The sequence below is a fragment of the Lolium perenne genome, chromosome 1, assembly GCF_019359855.2.
Source record: "Lolium perenne isolate Kyuss_39 chromosome 1, Kyuss_2.0, whole genome shotgun sequence".
NCBI classification, from domain to species: domain Eukaryota; kingdom Viridiplantae; phylum Streptophyta; class Magnoliopsida; order Poales; family Poaceae; genus Lolium; species Lolium perenne.
This window is the reverse complement of record NC_067244.2, coordinates 236,561,009-236,580,922: the sequence shown is the minus strand read 5'-3', so window position 1 is coordinate 236,580,922 and position 19,914 is coordinate 236,561,009. Positions and strand designations below refer to the sequence as shown.

The following is a 19,914-nucleotide window of genomic DNA, read 5'->3' as shown; positions in this document are numbered from 1 at the left end:
AATATAGCTAGTAAAACACTTCAGAAGAGAATCAATTGTACTCTGATCAATTTCTGGCAAGGATGAAAATCAACATGACATGTTCATAGGTTCTTAAAATATAAGAAAGGAGTGCATTGCTTTTAATCCTCTTAAAGTTATCTGATATTTCCAAACTTCTAAAGGTTGATGCAAATAACTTCGTAATAACATTTTGGATGAACAGCTAGCGAAAACATTATTTGAGCAACACATTATACATTTCATCAAATAAAACAGGGACATGGAATACATTACTATGCTACAAGTTAGAGCTAGTAAAACAGGGATATGGAGTAGTACATTAGGAGGGGATCGCAAGACAGGCCCAAACACACGAGGATCAGCCTAAAACCACTTGAACTGGAGCTGCGGCTGCGGAAGATACCGCGCCCATAATCTGGTTGAGCGTGGCGTCCTTCTCTTCCTGGGTCCATGAGTGGTGCTGCGTCACCATCTCCCAGTCCCAGTGCCCCTTGTCCTGAGCATGCCCATTCCTGAACATGGCGACATGGCGCAACGCTGTGCATACTTCCATGACAAACTTGACAAGGTAGATCTGCCTCTCGGCTCCCTGGAAACCAGCCATCACAAACTCCTTCAAGCGATGCTGCCGAAGCTTAGTCGGGTGCCAGGATATTATTTCCTCGTTGTTGGGCTCCTCCGGGATAGAGGCAATGTGGATGTGAAAGGTCTCGAGGGCAGGCGCCATCTCGAGGAGAGCACGGGGCCAGGAGACGTCCCAGGACGAAGGCACATCGGCAACGAGCAGCCGCCTAAGGTTAGGTAGCAGCGACGACGGCGAGCTAGACGGCACGATCCATCTGTCGGGACCGGTGAACCGGATAATCAGGTCGGTAACGTCTGTTAGGTTTCACGGTGTATGCACACACACGAGTGATGCTGAAGCTCTTGATTTATTTCTCTACGTAATAGCTTATCTTACAAGTGATGAGTACATGTCCTTATATAGGACTCAGGAACCGTCTATCCTAGGGATGGAGTTCAAATTTGATTTGAACTCTACTACCTTAGCTACTAAGCAACGGCTGAGTTCAAGTTTGTTTTGAACTCTACTACCTTAGCTACTAAGCAACGGCTGAGTTCAAGTTTGTTTTAAAGTCTACTACCTTAGCTACTACTACTCTACTAGCAACATGATTAAAACAACAATTCTCCCCCTAATCTAGTTGCGGTAGAGGTTGATGACGCCAATTCTTTCTCGCAGATTTTGAAACTGAACGCGACCAAGTGCCTTGGTCAGAATATCTGCGAGTTGGTCTTCTGTGCCGATGTACTCGACCGTGACAGTTCCATCCTCAATGCAGTCCCTGATGTAGTGGTACCGCGTGTCGATGTGCTTGCTACGGTCATGGTACACTGGATTCTTGCATAGTTGGATCGCAGACTTATTGTCCACGAGCAGATTAGCGACGAGAGGAGCAGATCCCAGCAAGTCGCCGAGCAAACGGCCGAGCCAAACACCTTGACACGCCGTCGTCGCAGCTGCGATGTACTCAGATTCGCAGGACGACAATGCCACCACCCTTTGCTTCTGGCTCTGCCATGACACTGGGCAATTTCCGAAGAAGAAGAGTGTACCTGTAGTACTCTTCCTGTCATCGATATCACCAGCATGATCTGCATCGCTGTAGCCGATCAGGTGTGCACCTTCTGGCGCGGAGGAGAACGAACAGCCGGTGTCGATCGTCCCCGCAATGTAGCGGAGCAGGTGCTTCACAGCACTCAGGTGCTCCGTGGTGGGCGCTTCCATGAAGCGGCTCACCATGCCAACGGCGAAGCTGATGTCCGGCCTCGTGTGCACGAGGTAACGCAGACTGCCGACAATGCTGCGGTACAGCGTGACGTCGATCGGAGGATTCGTGCTCCTCTTCGAGAGCTTCAGCCTTGGTTCCATCGGCACATGAGCTGCGTTGCAGTCAGCCATGCCCGCCTTTTCGAGCACCTTCGCTGCGAAGGCACTCTGCTTCAGCGTGATGTGGCCAGGAGCCTGACATACCTCGATTCCAGTGCACAGGTGAGCAAGCCCAGGTCGCTCATCTTGAACTTGCTGCACATCTGCTGCTTGAAGCTTGAGATTGCAGTGGTGCTCCCTCCTGTGACGACGAGATCGTCGACGTAGACGCCGAGCAGGAGTCGTGAGTCACCCTCTCCACGAGTGTACACGGCATGCTCCGAAGCACTCCGCACGAAACCGAGTGACACCAGCACGGCATGGAGCTTGGTGTTCCATGCGCGCGGGGCCTGACGGAGACCGTAGAGTGCCTTGTGGAGGCGCATCACCTTGCTCGAGTTGTTGCCGTCGACGAATCCTGGCGGCTGAGTCACATACACTTCCTCCCCCAAATCACCGTTGAGGAATGCCGTCTTCACGTCCATGTGGTGGACCTCCCACTTGAATTGGGCAGCGACGGCAATCAGGAGCCTTACAGAGTCCAGTCGCGCAACGGGGGCAAAGACTTCATCGAAGTCAATCCCTAGCCGCTGGACGTATCCCTTCGCGACGAGCCTGGCCTTGTGCTTGAGGACGTGACCGTCGGCGTCACGCTTGAGCTTGAAGATCCACTTCAATCCGATGGGCTTGTGACCCGGCGGCAGATCAGCAAATGACCATGTCTGGTTCTCCTCGATTGACTGCAGCTCATCGACCATGGCGAGTCGCCAATCTTCGTCTCCTTCGGCCTCGGCGAGCGTTGCTGGCTCGCCTGTGGGAGTGAGGAGGAGGCGCTCCGCCCGCCCTGGATTCTCCTCATCTGGGTTGAGGAAGTCTCGAATGTTGCGGTAGCGAGCGAGACTTGGGTCAACTCCAGCATCCAGATTCTCGATGCCTCCATCTGCTGGTGGAGAGACGAAACGCACGGGCTGGTCTGATGCCGCAGAGATGGGCCGACCCACCAATGGCGGCCCAGTCGGAGCCGATGCTACCTGTGGTGACGGCGAAGGAGAGCTTGATGCAGGTGCCGCTTCAGCTGGTTTCTCCGACGGTGCTGCCGTTGGTTGCGACATCGTCCAACTCTCCACAGCGAGAGTGGCGGCGCCGTCATTGTGCTCTCCCCAATCCTAGCTCGCGGCCTCGTCGAAGATGACGTCGCGGGAGACATGGAGGCACTTCTTCTCCGGGTCATATAGGCGATACGCCTTGCTTCCTTCCTCATACCCAAGCATCACCATCGGGCGACTGCGGTCCTCAAGCTTTTTCAAGCCTGGTTTCGTCTCCTTCGCGTATGCCTTGCAGCCGAATACGCGAAGAAAGTGAACGCTAGGTTTTCTGCCATACCAGGCTTCAAATGGTGTCTTCCCTTCCAGGCTCCTTGTCAAGGATCTGTTTAGGACGAACACCGCTGTTGCTGCCGCTTCTCCCCAGAACTTAGCTGGGACGGATTTCGCCTTGAGCATGCTCCGGACGGCGCCAACGATCGTCTGGTTCCGCCGTTCCACTACCCCATTCTGTTGTGGAGAATAGGGGGCAGTGAGGTGACGCTGGACGCCATGCTCTGCGCACCACTCGGCGAACTCATTCGCCGTGAACTCGCCGCCCCGATCAGTGCGGAGCACGCGCAGAGGACGCTGCGTCTCCTTCTCCATCTCGGCCTGGAAACGCCGAATTGTCGCAGCTGCCTCATCCTTCGACCTGAGCAGGTACAGCCACATGTACCGGCTGTTGTCGTCGACGAGCAAGAGGAAGTACTTCTTCCCTCCCGGTGTTGCTGGCGAGATTGGACCGCAGAGGTCACCGTGCACGAGCTCAAGAGGCGTCGTGGCACGGTACTTGGTTGCTGCAGGAAATGGGGAGCGCCGGTGCTTCCCCGCGATGCAGGCTTCGCAAAGCTGCTCGGCATGGCTGATGGTGGGGAGACCGCGCACCACTCCCTTCCTCGACATCTTCTCGAGGCTATCGAAGCTCTGATGGACGAAGCGTGAGTGCCAGCGCCACGCGTCGTCGTTGGCGTGCGCCGCCAGACACACTGGCTGCACGATTTGGAGCTGCGCCACGTAGAGTTTGTTCGTCGTCCTTGGCACCTTGGCGATCAAGACCTTGGCACGATCGCGGACCTCCATGTAGCCGTGCTCGACGTGGGTGGGGTACCCGAGCTCGTCTAGCTGCCCAATGCTGACGATGTTCGACTTGAGCCGTGGGATCCAGTACACGCTGGCCAGCTCGTGATGTCGCTCGTTGTTGATGACGAAGAGGACGGTTCCGCGGCCACAGATGTCGACAACCGATCCGTCGCCGAAGCGCACCTTGCCGGAGACAGTCCTGTCCAGCTCGGCGAAGACGCTGTCGTCGCCGGTCATGTGGTTCGACGCTCCCGTGTCGAGGTACCATGCTGCGTCAGTGTCGTGCGACGTGCGCCTGAACACGACGCGGGCGCGCTCCTCATTGAGATACACCTGCTCCCCGTAGGCGGTGCGGGTGGATCGCCGATGTCGAGGAGGCCTGCACCAGCGGTGCAGGAGATGCGAGCTCGACGATGGTGGCCATGTGCAGCTCCGGGTCTGCTTTTCCGCCATTCTCGTCCTGGATCAGGTGCGCCACCGCAGCAGCTTCGTCCCGCTGCTTCTTGCGGCAGTCACGCTTCCAGTGCCCCTTCTTGCCACAATAGTGGCAGTTTACGCGGTCAGCGTTGCTGCTGGAGCCTTGCGATAGCGAGGACTTGGGCGGTGGCTTGCCACCCTTTTGTCCACCGCCACCGTTCCTGCCAGAGTCGCCTCCCCGCTGCTTGCTCCTTCTGTCCTCCCACTGCTTCTCTGTCAGCAGCAAGTTGCCACCGGAGGCAGTGGTGTCCTGCTCAGGGTTCAGGCGATCCTCGACGGCCCGAAGGTGTCCGACAACCTCCTCCACGGTGAGTGTGGCCGGGTTCATCATCGTCTCCATCGAGAAAGCGATCTGCACAAACTGTTTTGGGACGACAGAGAGGAATTTCCTTACTATCTTCTCATCATCGCAGGTATCCCCGAGGGAGCGCATGGTGGCGGCGAGGTTCGTGATGCGCAACCCGAACTCATCGATGCGCTCGCCATCCTTGAAGGCGATCGTCTCGAATTCAGTACGGAGCCGCCGCATGCGTGAATCGCGGACACGATCGTTGCCCTGGTGCTGCACCTTGATCGCCTCCCACGCCGCCTTAGCGCTCCCCTTCCCGATCAGCATTGGATGCATCTCGGGTGGAGTGGAGCGGAGCAGTGCCGCCAAGGCCTGCTTGTCCTCTCGCCGAGAGACTGCGGCGTCCTCGATCGCGTCCCAGAGCGATGCCGCTTGCAGGTTCACCTCCATCACCATGGCCCAGTTGGTGTAGTCTCCGCGCTTGAGCATCGGGAAGACGAGGCTCGTACCGCCGCCTCCGCCGCTAGTCATCTCGCGGATCACCTCCCGCTGTACCACGACCTCGCCCCCGCCGTGTCGCACCCTGCTCCGTCCCCGACTTGGCGATCGCCGTCGCTCGTTTGCCGGAGGAGGGGTTGCGGACGCACGCCGCTGCTGGAGAGGTGGTGGTGCCGACATCTCCCAACCTGGCTCTGATACCAATTGTTAGGTTTCACGGTGTATGCACACACACGAATGATGCTGAAGCTCTTGATTTATTTCTCTACGTAATAGCTTATCTTACAAGTGATGAGTACATGTCCTTATATAGGACTCAGGAACCGTCTATCCTAGGGATGGAGTTCAAATTTGATTTGAACTCTACTACCTTAGCTACTAAGCAACGGCTGAGTTCAAGTTTGTTTTGAACTCTACTATCTTAGCTACTAAGCAACGGCTGAGTTCAAGTTTGTTTTGAACTCTACTACCTTAGCTACTACTACTCTACTACATGATTAAAACAACAACGTCCTGGGTGTGCTCAACAAATGGGTTAAGCTCCAGGTGCCGCCGGAACAACTGGCGAAACCCTTCCACTTCGATGCCGTGGCGGCGGGTGAGGTGCCATTGCCTGAGGCTTGGAACTGAGTCGTCGGACTCGATGCAGAGTCTTGTGCACATGGAGGCCAGCTGCTCCAGGTTGGGAAGATCCCTCAGCCATACCGTTCCGATCACACAATTGTCCACGACGAGCTCCCTGATCTGCGACTCGGGGGCATCCAAAAGCATGACCGCCTCCCGGTCGCAGTGACAGGAGTTGAGGTGCACCACCTGCAGCTGTGGGCACGAGTCCAAGACATTTTCGTAAGCAGATGGCGGCGACCCCGCTACGTCTTGCAGGACGAGCCTAGTGAGCGCGCCGTACCTGTGCAGCCGCCGAGGGATCACACAGCACACAAGCTTGAGGCTTCGCAGGCGTGACGCGCCAGGCTCATCGCAGAGGCCATGGCTAGGGAAGGTGTGCACGGTTTGCTGGTAGAAGGTCGGCTTTGCGATGACCTCGAGGTCGTCGACGCCCCAATCATCCATGGCATGAGAGACCAACCGGTCGATGCAGCCAGTGTTGTGGGTGGTGAAGAACTCGAGGTTTAGCTTGCTGACCCTCCGGCGAGCTCCGGCGGCCAAGAGGCCCTCGAGGGATCTGGTGAAGGCGCGCATGGCGCGGCGCTCGTACCGTGTCATGTTGGGCATGAACTCGTGCTGCGCGAGGCGGCGCCTGTACAAGATGAAGGTCCCCTTGCTGTAGATGTCGCGGTGGCGGAGGAGCCACCGTTGGTAGCGCGGCGGGAGCACGTCGCTGACCCTGAGATCGAGGGCGGCGAGCTCGCGGGGGAGGCCGGCCCAGCGCCTGGAGAGCACCCCGGTGCCGAGCGCCGCGCGGGTGTCGAGGCGGCGCAGGACGAGGAGGAGGAGGTCGTCGGGGAGGGCGCTGATCCGGTCTTCTCCGGGCGCCGCCTTCGGCCGCCGGCGCAATGAGGGAGCTCACTCCGGCCACGCGGCGAGTAGTGCGATGGAGGCGCTTCGAGTTGGCTCGCGGCTGCCGCGATTGGATAGACGATTCCGCATCGAAGCTGGAACCACCTTGTATACTGAGCTCAGGGTGGGGGCGGTGGTCGGACGGACTCGCGGCGGAATCGGAGTCGGCGAGACGAAAGTTGGGATTTTTTTTCTTAATAATTGGACGAGGGTTGGAAATTGGAATTTGCGAACGAGATCGAGCAAATTGAAAATAAGCCCAGCCCGATATCTCATTAATGGGCTGGAATTTTCCCGCTTTATTACTCCCTCCATCCCAATATATAAGGCGTGTAAGAGAATTAGCACGAAAATTAGCGCAGTCTAATTTAGACTCTTTTGCCCCTGCGCGCTGTGTGATTGACCAGAGAATAAGAGCGTAAGGGCATCTCCAACCGCGCACCCAAACCGCGCCCGCGCGTCCGTTTGGGTCGAGCCGGACAAAAATGCGGCCCAGCGCGCGGACCTATCCCTAAAACGGATGGCCGCGGCGTCCGGGACGACCCAAACCCGGCCCAAATCTGGGACGAGTTTGCGTGGCCGCGGACGCCGGATGCTGATCGCTCGCGTCCTCCCCTTGTCCGCCCCTGGCCCGCCTGTCTGTCTCCCAAAACACAAACCCCTCGCACACATCTCCCACCGCTCCGCCGCCAGCCAAGGACCGGCGATTTGGGAGAGGCGTCGACGCCGGCCACCGTTGTCGACACGCCGGCAAGCGGGGCGGAAGCATAGGTCGCGGCCCCGCGCTGCTTTCGCCGCGTCGTAGCAGAGTCGGAGGACGCCGTCGCCGTCGCCGCTGTCCTCCCACTGTCGCGAGACCTCCCGCCGTTCGCAGCTGCGCCGTTGCCGCCGGAGGTGAGCTCTCGTGCACCGTGTTTGCAGACCGCAAGTCGGCCGAGACGGCCATGGCCTACAGGTCCCTACGGACGCACCGGATGGCCTCCGCGTGCGACGTGTTCGATGAAATGGGAATACTAAAATTTGTCCCTTTTCATCTGTAGATCATGGTGGACAGCGACGACGACTACTTCTTCAAGAACTTCATCGACACGTCGTCCGACGAGGACTCGGACGACGAATTTTTCACGGATGCTGCGCTGATCATCCACGATCACATTGTCTCGCAGATCCCCGTGCCCCGGGGTCCTTACTGCGCGCCGCCGCCTTGGACCGCAAAAGAGAACGCTGCCAGGACCAGCTCTTCACCGATTACTTCCACCCCAAGGCATTGTACACGCCGGCCATGTTTCGCCGTCGTTTTCGGATGTCCAGACCGTTGTTCCGCCGGATAATGGATGGCGTCAAGCTCTACGACGACTACTTCCACGCGAAAGTGGATGCAATTGGCAAGGTAGGCCTCTCTTCGTACCAGAAATGCACGACAGCGATTAGGATGCTTGCATATGGCGTTGCCGGTGATTTCGTAGATGAGTACACGCGCATGAGTGAGTCTACCGGCTTGGAAGCGATGTACAGGTTTTGCAGAGCTGTGATCGGTTCGTTCGGAGAACAGTACCTCCGGCAACCTAATGCAGAGGACACAGCTCGTCTGTTGTCAATCAACGCTTCCAGGGGATTTCCTGGGATGCTTGGCAGCATAGACTGCATGCACTGGGAGTGGAAGAACTGCCCCTTTGGTTGGCAGGGGGCATACAGTGGCCATTCTGAGGGGTGCACAGTCATTCTTGAAGCTGTTGCTTCACAGGATACATGGATTTGGCACTCATTCTTCGGAATGGCTGGCTCGCACAATGACATCAATGTGCTTCAGCGCTCTCCGGTGTTTGATAGGCTAGCGTACGGTCAGTCCCCTGATGTGGATTTTGAGATCAATGGCCACCACTACACCAAGGGGTACTACCTTGCTGATGGTATCTATCCACCTTGGGCCACACTCGAGAAGACAATCCGAAAACCCAACTCAGTGCAGGAGGCAAGGTTTGCCAAAAAGCAGGAGGCAGCCCGGAAAGATGTCGAGCGGGCGTTTGGCATCCTCCAAGCTCGTTGGGCTATCGTCAGACACCTGCGAGCACGGGATGTGCAAACTCTGTGGGAGGTGATGACCGCATGTGTAATCATGCATAACATGATTGTTGAGGTAGAACGGGATGATTCACTCTATGATAATGACTGGGAGGGCCAGGGAGAGCTGGTTACTCCTCAACGTGGCCCGGCATCATTCCAGGAAGTTCTTCATGCACACCATGAAATTCGAGATCTAGCTGTACACAACCAGCTGCAGGCAGATTTGATCGAGCACGTCTGGCAGCATGTAGGCAACTGTTGACCACCAAAACCCACCGACGAGTAGCGACGGGCAACACGAAGAGCCGGGAGGCTCCCAGGACTGCTGGTGGGCCCTGGTCCCTCGGGCGACGGCCCGCAAAGCTCCGGCACGCACGTCCGATGCTGGTGCAGCGTGCCACCTGACCTATACCTGGTCAGGAAGGTGATGGATTGCTTCGACTAGTTTCCTGCATGGCATACACGTAAACATTAAATACGAGCCTCGATCGGCTCTCAGGTTGTCCTGTGAATCGGCTCAAGGAGCCGATCCACCCATGATTCGTATGAGATCTACGATAACATGGTGGTCCTGCTTGATCAATATTAAGTTAAAACGATCTACGACGATCTAGGGTTTTCACCACATAACCGGAACATCCTACACGTAATTGAGCACAGCATACGAAAGATGATAATAAACCAGCCCTAGACAAGGCCTAAAAACCAACGTGGAGTTGATTCCCGGAACATCTTCTCTAGGACTAGCAAACTATATCTTACGTGCTACTGGATCCTTCAACCCGTTTGCAAGGCCTAACTATGTAGATATCAAACTAATCCTTGAAGAACAAGGAGCAATCGTAACGGATCGAATCTACTAAACAATGACTAAGCAAGGTGCCACCCTTGCACCTAAGATCGGTACAAGGGTGGCTAGATATCCAGGGGTAGCATGACTAATCAAATACATCGAGAAAGTACCGATGCTAACCCTAACATATCCATGATAACGGTGTTGCTCGCCATCAAAAAGGCTTCAGCACGAGCAACACATGAACAACGAATAAACAAGATTCTGCCTAGATCGCAAGATGCGATCTAGGCAGCATAGCGCTTACCCGCAAGAAACCCTCGAAACAAGGGGTGGCGATGCGCCTAGATTGGTTTGTTGTGAACGTGATCGTCTTCTTTCTCAATAACCCTAGATACATATTTATAGTCCGTAGACTTTCTAACTTGGGAATAATCCCAACCGTGTACGAACTAAACTCTATCTTTTAATCCTAACCGACACGTATCCTACTATATTTACAGATACACGGGCAATTTAGCCCAAACTCTTTATACAAGGCCTATTCATGAATATTTTCTACGTATATTTGTTAAGCCCATCTCAATCACGGCCCACCTCTGATTTGGTTAAAATCTGGTGATAACACATGCCCCCCTGGTTTTGGTAATGATAATTCCAAAACCACTCTGCTTTTTCTTCGTCGGGTCATGTCGTGGCAGAGCAGAACCGTCACAGTATCCTTCATCATGATGCCTTGCCTTCTCAACTTCTCCGCGTGATCTGACAGTTTTTTTTTCTTTGGCACCACTTCCTCGGAAACTGCCGTGGCATTAAATCTCCACTATATCCCCTTTATTTAACCGTGCCGAACAATTCGCCTCTTCATCCCCTTGCTCTGTACTAGCCATCGGCACCAAAAAAAACCCTTCTCCTGTAGCAATGTCTTCTTCTTCCTCCTCCTCCGCCTCGTCGGGTATTTCTTCCCAATCCTTCTCTTCCTCATCTTCCTCCTCCCGCGAACCCACGCCGGAGTGGGATTTGATGGCGGCGCACAACGAACGCGCCCCAGAGGAATGGGACCAGGAGGACCACGACTCCTCCGTCTGGTCTGAGGACGACAAGTCCTTGACCAGCGGAGACGATGACCTCCAGTTCCTTGCCGATGGGGAACTGGAGGCGGAGAGCGAGGATGACTCGTTCTCCTGGGACGACTACACTTCCTCCGACGAGGAGGAAGAAGAGGAGGACGACGACTCCCTCGAGGACTACCCACCGGCGAAGCGCTTCCGCGCCGGATCGGATGATGATGACGACGACGACGACGAGGAGGAGGAGGCTCCCGTTGAGGGCTACGGGAGCAGTGACGAGGAGCCCGCCGGCAGCAGCGCCGACGGCAGCTCCAATGGCGACGACGAGGGCAGTGACGGCCCATAGAGTAGGACTAGTAGTAGTAGCAGACTGGTCGATAGACCTTTCTTTTGTTCTTCCTCCCTCGAGCAATCGGCTCTTTCTTTGTAAGAAATCCCCTCTATTAATGAAGAAAATGTTCCTATGTTGATTTTGTTTCACCTCAATTTTGCCGATTTCCAGAGTAAGTCAACGCACAAAGAGCCGATGGCAGCGCATCGGCCTTTCCCATAAAACGCGATTAAGGCCAAATTAGTTGCCTATTTGCACGGTAACCTGCAACCTTCGTTTGAGAGAATAAAATCAGATCCCCCAAATTGCCGTCCAAACAGGTCCAATCCGTGTCCACGCCAACCTTAGATCTCAAACGCACAGATTCAACTCCTCAGCGAATCCAATGGGAGAATCATCCCAATGCCACGGTCTTTGGCCTGAAAATAATCTGTTAACTGCTCAATTGAGCTTGTTCCTCTAGAGTCGATGGCTATGCATCGGTTTTTTTTTATATTCTGAAGTCGATGTCCGTGCATCGGCTGTACTGGTATCCATATTTCTAAAGTCGATGTCTGTGCATCGGCTGTGATTTGTATATAAAAAATTTTTACTGGCCGATTTTATGCATCGGCCCCCATACTTCACTGTCCGTCATCCCACATGCTTGGGAAATATTTCTTAAGATGTTGACCATTGACAGCTACTGGGAATTTAACACCGTCCAGCTGCTCGAGCATGTATGCATTACCCTTCAAAACATGGTCGATTCTGTACGGACCGTGCCAATTAGGAGACCATTTACCATATTCTTTATCCTTAGTCCCTAATGGCAACACAGCTTCCCATACTAGATCACCAACCTGAAACTCCTTTGGTCTCACCTTCTTATTGTATGTGCGGGCTACCTTGGCTTTGTTCTCTTTAATCTTCTCCAACGACCAAAGTCTGAGTTCCGTTGAATCCTCAATAGTATCACTCATCAGGGCTGCATATTCTTCAGCTGTTAGATCATTCTGAAACGTAACACGTCTCGATCCAGCCGTAATTTCCCAAGGCAATACGGCTTCCTGCCCATAGACCAGCTGGTATGGCGAAGTTTTTATAGCTCCATGGCATGACATGCGATAGGCCCACAAAGCTTCTGACAATACTTCATGCCAACGCCTAGGGTTCTCGTCAACTTTCCTCTTAATCAGCTTGATAAGGCTCTGGTTGGACGCTTCAGCTTGCCCGTTGGCTTGAGCATAGTATGGAGACGATCGGATCAGCTTAATCCCCATGTCATCGCAGAACTTTCTGAATTCCTTAGAAACAAAGACCGATCCTCCATCGGTCGTGATAGTCTGAGGAATCCCGAATCTATGAATGACATGTTCTTTCACAAAATTGATAACATCTTCCGATTTGACCTTCTTCATAGGGACGGCCTCCACCCATTTAGTGAAGTAATCTGTAATGGCCAAAATCCACTCGTGGCCTTTGCTCGACGCAGGGTGGATTTTGCCGATCATATCCATGCCCCAACCTCGAAATGGCCAAGGCTTGATGATGGGGTTCATTGCCGATGCGGGCACCATCTGAATTTTCCCAAACATCTGACACGCTTGACACCCTTTATAGTACCTAAAGCAGTCCTCAAGCATGGTGGGCCAGTAAAACCCTGATAGCCTAATCAGCCACTTCATCTTATGAGCCGATTGGTGAGTTCCACAGGCGCCTTCATGCACCTCGTGTAAGAGCCGATTAGACTCAGTTGGTCCCAGGCATTTGAGCAGTAACCCTTCTAACGTCCTGTAGAACATATCATCTCCTATAAGGACATATTTCATGGCCTTATACCTTATCCGTTTAGGTGCCCCCCGAGCCGGATCCTTCAAGTAATTGAAGATATCGGCTCTCCAGTCATCCTGTTCCAGGAACTGCACCTGAACTTCTGACCCGTCTGATATGTCCTTGTAGCCTGACGCCATCTGTGCGAGATCGTTGGCCTTGGTATTTTGAGATCTTGGGACCCAATTGAAGTTGATGTACCGAAATTGTGCCATCAGCTCACGGCATTCCATCCATAATGGGAAGAGTGACTCACTCTCGCACTTGTATTCGTCCGTGAGCTGAGAAATCACCAACTTAGAGTCTCCAAAAAGTTCCACCGCTTCTGCCCCGGCTTCCAAAAGCAACTCCATTCCCTTGCGTATTGCCTCATACTCAGCGACATTGTTGGTACAAGGGGTAGATAACCTGATGGAGAATAAATATGTTGCCCCCCGAGGCGACACAAGCAGAATGCCGATGCCACAACCATCGTCACAAGCCGATCCATCGAAGAACATAGCCCATGCACGTACAGATAGTGCTGCTATATTAGTATTGATTCGTTCAGCAATGAGATCGGCCAACGCTTGTCCCTTGACTGCTTTCGCGGGCTGATACCGGAGATCAAACTCCGATAATGCAAACATCCATTTACCAAGTCGGCCTTTTAAAACAGGGGCCGACAACATATGTTTGACGACGTCTGATTTGCATATGATGATGATTTCTGCCGTAAGAAAGATGTGACGAAGCTTGGTGCAGGTGAAAAACAAACAGAGGCACAACTTCTCAATCTCAGGATACCTCGTCTCTGCATCCAGCATCCTTCTGCTGAGGTAGAAAGCCACCTTTTCCAGACAATTATAAAGTTGCACCACCACTGACGCGATGGAAGTGTCAGCTACCGATAAGTAAATGTAGAATGGTCTGTCTTGCTGAGGCGGAACCAGCACAGGCGGTGTCGATAGATACTCCTTAATCTCGTCAAACGCTTGCTGCTGCTCTGCCCCCCACTGAAACTCGTCATCAGATTTAATTTTCACCAATCCCATAAACGGCTCAATTCGTCCCGACAGATTGGAGACGAATCTTCGGACGAAGTTGATTTTGCCGATGAGGCATTGGAGTTCCTTCTTCGTGGTAGGTGGTTGCATGGTGCGCACTGCCTCCTGGCTTTTCAAGCCGATCTCGATTCCACGTTCATGAACCAAGAAACCCAAGAACTGACCGGCCGTCACCCCAAAGGCACACTTCTTTGGATTCATTCTTAGCCCGAATTTTCTGGTTCGGTCCAGGATGCGTCACAAATCCTCCAAGTGTCCTTCTACGGAGACAGACTTGACCACCACGTCATCAATGTAGATTTCCACCAATTTGCCGATCAGATCATGAAAGATGTAATTCATGGCTCTTTGGTACGTGGCACCGGCGTTCTTTAGTCCAAAAGTCATGACTACATATTCAAACAAGCCCACCGAACCTGGTACTCTGAATGCAGTCTTGTGTATATCTTCTGGAGCCATGAAAATCTGATTGTAACCGGTGTTGCCATCCATAAAACTTAAGACCTTATGACCAGCAGCCGCATTGACCAATGTCTCTGCTACCGGCATGGGATATTCATCCTTTGGAGTGGCTCTATTGAGATCTCGAAAATCTATGGCAACTCGCCATCGGCCGTCCTTCTTCTGCACAGGCACTATATTGGAAATCCACTCAGCGTACCTGCACGGCCTGATGAACCTGGCGGTCAACATTTTCTCGACCTCCTTCTTGACTTCTTCTAGGATATCGGCCTTCATCTGGCGTGCACGTTGCTGGAACGGCCGAAATCCTTTCTTGAGAGGGAGCCGATGCTCAATGATGCTTCTGTCTAACCCAGGCATCTCTGTGTAATCCCATGCAAAGCAATCTGGGTATTCTTTTAGTAGAGCTATCATCTGGCTCCTGAGATGTGGATCTAGCTTTTTGCTGATAAAAGTTGGTCGTGGCTTATCCCCAGGACCAATGTCAACCTCTTCTAGCTCATCAGCCGATGTAAACCCATACCCTAGCTTTCCGTCGCCTGCTAGATCGATGTTAAACACATGTAAAACATATGGCGAGGATAGTATGGGTCGATTGCTAGAATCGGCCCCCATTCTTATTGCATTGCTCAATGAAGGTTTACATCTTGTTCGTGCTTTATTACGACTACGTGGCATGCTTGAGAAGAGATCATCACTTTTTATTTTTTGGGGCCGATCGCAGGGATCGGCCTTGCCACGTATGTCCGTTGCCTTTGCTCTTGCTATACTGTCAGGCCGGTGGATAAGACCAGCCTCACCCCGTTTTTTGTCACTTCGATGCACTCACAGCCGTCCAAACTGATTCCGGAGAGCGGCTCTTGGCCTCCCGCTTCCCAAATGTTCATGCCAGCCGTTGAGATTTCGGCTGAATCATCTGCATGGACGACCTCCACTTCATCTCCATCCCACTGTATCAAGCATTGGTGCATCGTGGATGGAATGCAGCAGTTAGCGTGAATCCAATCTCTCCCTAGCAGGACTGCGTAAGTGCTTTTGCTGTCGACGATGAAGAATGACGTCGGGATGGTCTTTCGGCCTACAGTTAAGTCCACGTTCAGACCGCCTTGCGCCTCTGATGCTTGGCCGTTGAAGTCGTTCAGAGTGACGTTGGTTTTGATCAGGTCTGCGCTAGAGCGTCCCAAGCGACGTAGCATGGAGTATGGCATTATATTGACTGCCGCTCCCGTGTCGACCAGCATCTTATTGACAGGCTGCCCATTGATATAACCTCTCAAGTACAGGGCCTTCAGATGTCTGTAGCTCCTTTCTCGTGGCTTCTCAAAGATAACTGGTCGTGGGCCGCAGTCGAGCTGTGCTATAGGTGCCTCTTCTGTTCCTGGAGCACAAAACTCCGATGGAAGAATGAACACCATGTTCGTGCCAGCCGATGTCTTATCATCGGCTTTCTTTTGTTTGGGGCGCCACTCTTTCTTCTGTGGACGACCCTCCCCGTCCAGAGTTTGCTGAATTTTCGCGGCCAGATCAGGCCGCGCTTTCCTTAACACGTGTAGGTATCGTCTCTCGGCTTCCTCTACGCTACGTAGTCGCTGAACCCTACGCTTTTGAGAATGACTGAGTCCATCAGGGCACCACCTTGGCCGGTGGTATCTATCTTCTTCTTCATCGTCATCTTCTAACTCCTTGAGATCTTCCACCCGAGAGGACTCAGCTTGCTTGTTCCGAGATGGGAGAGGCCCTAGACGCTTGAACACTGACACGTCTCCTGCGTCCCTCTTTTTCTGTCTACACTCTGGGCAGTTGCCGATTGTAGGCAATCGGCTCATCCCTGAATCCCAGCAATGCTTGAAGAAAGGACAATCCCAGTGTCTGTCCACGTCGTCCTGCTCTCTTGACTTTTCCTTGGCACGACGCTCATATCTTTCGTCATCTCGATCATACCGATGGTATTTCCTGTTATCCACAACTAGACCGACGATCTCTTTCGTCGTCGTCTTCGTCGTATCGTCGGCGCTGATCGTACTGACGCTCATATTTGTTGAGGAGGTGCTCGGAGAGAGGTCGCTGGTATCGCACATTCCTCACTTGCTCCTCTGTGATGTAGCGCTTGTCATTACGTTGGGGCCGGTCACGTGGAACGGCCTCCTCTTTCTCTTTGCCACGAGAGCGGCTGCTCTCGCCTTTGTCCTTACCAGGGTGGTACACAGGTCCTACCATGTTGATGCTGAACGAGAAACCTGGCTGGCACCTCCCGGTATAAGTGCACTCCACCATGTTAACGGCAGGGAAGGGGTGCGTGTCAACTTTCATGGCGTACTGGCTGAAAATTAGACGGCCTTTCTCTATCCCCATTTGGATCTGCTGACGCCACACCCTGCAGTCGTTGGTGGTATGGGTGAACGAGTTATGCCACTTGCAGTATGGCCTTCCATTCATCTCTTGCACCGTAGGGATTTTATGGCCTTCGGGTAACTTCAGCTGCTTCTCCTTGAGTAAGAGGTCGAAAATCTGCTCAGCTTTGCTTACGTCGAAGTCAAACCCTTTTGCAGGACCTTGTGGTTTAACCCATTTGCAGGACACGGGGTTTGCCCCCCGAGTCCATTCAGCCATGGCTACCTCCTGATGTCCCGCAGAGTCTTCATCTCCTTCTGTCTCAACCAGGACTACCGAGCGCTTGAACTTGTCCTGGTACAACTCTAGGTGGCGCTGTTCATATAATGATAGTTTCTGAACCATATGCGCCAGTGAAGTGTATTCTGCTTGGGAAGCCATATCCTTGATCGGCGATGCGAGACCCACCACTGCCAGATCGACTGCCTCTTTTTCATTCATACGAGCCGAATAGCATCGGTTCCTGACGGCCCTGAAGCGCTGAATGTATTCCAATACCGTTTCTCCGCGCTTCTGTCGTACTTGTGCTAGATCGGCAATGCCAGCCTCGGAATCTTCTGAGTGATATTGCATGTGGAACTGTTCTTCCATCTGCTTCCAAGTCCGGATTGAATCTGGTGGCAGCGAGGTGTACCACCCGAAAGCCGATCCTGTGAGAGATTGCGCGAAAAACCTCACACGTAATGGGTCTGATGCTGAGATCATGCCCAACTGCGCCAAATATCGGCTCACATGCTCAACTGAACTAGAGCCTTCCGATCCACTAAACTTGGAGAATTCAGGGAGCCGATATTTGGGTGGTAGTGGGATCAAATCATACTCGTTGGGGTACGGCTTGAAGTAGCTGATTGCCCTCCTCTTCGGCACCATGCCGAACTGGTCCCTCAAGATTGCACTGATCTGATCCACGGTGCTAGCTGCAGGAGTTGATCTTTGATGATTCGTTGGAGTGGCATACTTAGCTAGCCACGCCTGCTTCTCGGGATCCGGTCCAGAAATCCCTCCTGCTGCTCCAGAAACCCCTACTGTTGCAACCTGGTTCGTGCGCACCCAGTTATTGCGATGCAGCACATATGTGCACATGTATCCGTGCGGGATCTCCTTAGGCGGTTCATACAAGAACTGGTAATCACTAGGATCGCCACCGATCTTGTAGACGACGTATGCCGGTGAACTCGGCAGTTCTGGTGCTGCTAGCGCGAACGGCAGCGGTGGTCTGGTCTGGAACGGTATCTCTCCTTGGTGAGTTCCTAGGGCAGGTCCTGACGGAGAGTACTGATGCTTCATGATTTCCTGAACCACGCGCAGCGCGACATGCTCTAAAGCGTTCACCAGGCTCTCAGAATGGCGGTGTAGCGAATGCGCTACCATGTGATTAACCTCCTGACGTAGAGACCTGGTGCGTTCTTCTGAAGGAGTAGACAGATCCACTCCATCGAGAGCGCCTTCAGCTGAGAACCCTTTCCACCTGATGCCGTGTGAGCGGGTCCTCTGAAAAGAGCCGATGAGGTCGGTTTCGAAGAGAGCTTTGATCTCGTCATACTTCTTCTTGTACTCCTCAGACAGGTCTTCGTACGTGACTGGATCTTCCGCCATCTCTGATGCGGATGTTGATGCAGTTGATGTAGAAGAACGTCCCACCGGGCGTGCCAGAATGTGTTGACCACCAAAACCCACCGACGAGTAGCGACGGGCAACACGAAGAGCCGGGAGGCTCCCAGGACTGCTGGTGGGCCCTGGTCCCTCGGGCGACGGCCCGCAAAGCTCCGGCACGCATGTCCGATGCTGGTGCAAGGGCGTGCCACCTGACCTATACCTGGTCAGGAAGGTGATGGATTGCTTCGACTAGTTTCCTGCATGGCATACACGTAAACATTAAATACGAGCCTCGATCGGCTCTCAGGTTGTCCTGTGAATCGGCTCAAGGAGCCTGTAAGGGTATAGTGCCCCTATGTGTGGTTTTGGTAATTAATGACAACCCCTATGGACTAATGTTTTCATTGAGTTTATATGAAGGAATATTCCATAGGTACTACTTGTTCTCCATGTGTTGGATTCAAGTATGGATGCCATGAAGATAAAGGTATACCTTGTGTATTGGCATCAAGATCATCGGTTTGAAGATACATATGTGATATGATCAAGAAGAAGAAATGAAGATGGAGTTCTTATGTGGAACTCAATATTAGCCATGCTCTATCTTATGAGAGTATGAGAAGGTACAAGGTTAAGTCGGGCAAGTTCAAGATGAGCATCTCAAGTGGATCACATGCTTGAAGCTTGCCGTCCATTTGGTGATAATGGACATGTGAAGATGTGCATCAATAGAGCTTTCCCATCATGGTGTATGGGGGAGCATTTGTGAGTCTTCACGAAGCGACGATGATCAAGTGAGGCATTCCGGCTTGAGTGGAGCTTGAAGAGCTATCATCAAGATCAAGCGGGATGCGCAAGGCAAAGGTATGGCCTTGCTAGGTTTTCCTTTTACCGGTCTCAAGGTGGTTGTTGGGAGACCGGATTATAGGATAAATAGCCGCACTATCAAGAGGGGCTTTCGGTTGGGTAACTTGATCGCATCGTCTTAGAGAGCTCAATCCTTTGCATACTTTGCATATCCCTATTGCTTCTTGGTGTTTCTCTGTGTGAGGTTCTTGAGCTTGTTGCTAGCTTTACAACAAGCCCAAGTTTATCGAAAACGGAATCCGCATGCATCTTCTATTGCGTTTTCGAGTTTGGACGTCTTTACCGTTTCTTGACGGTGGGAGACTTCCTCTCTAAAATCATCTAAAATCATCTATTCGTCGTTATCTTTCCAACAAAATTGGTTTCATGTCAATCGGGGTCCGGACACAAAAGTTATCACAGTTTTTGTATAACATGATTTCCTGCTGGCCCGGTTTCTAGCCCGGCGTGACCGGCCGTCTGACCGGATGGCCCGGTTCAAACCGGCCCCTGGACCGGTGCCATCCGGGCACTATCCAGTAAGCTTTTAATCTTGGTCCGGTTTCTAGCCCGGCGTGACCGGCCGTCTGACCGGATGGCCCGGTTCAAACCGGCCCCTGGAC

The 19,914-nt window shown here is 53.0% G+C and overlaps 1 protein-coding gene across 1 annotated transcript; it reads right to left on the bottom strand.

Moving 5' to 3' along the window:
* Positions 1-262: 262 nt before the first annotated feature.
* On the bottom strand, positions 263-7,826 carry LOC127337465 (uncharacterized). Its single transcript, XM_051364243.2, has 4 exons — positions 7,739-7,826; positions 5,891-6,885; positions 5,464-5,479; positions 263-882 (listed from the first exon to the last, which is right to left on the bottom strand). Exons 1-4 carry the CDS (start codon positions 7,824-7,826, stop codon positions 362-364), a joined length of 1,620 nt encoding a protein of 539 aa, XP_051220203.2. The 3' UTR covers positions 263-361.
* Positions 7,827-19,914: the final 12,088 nt, after the last annotated feature.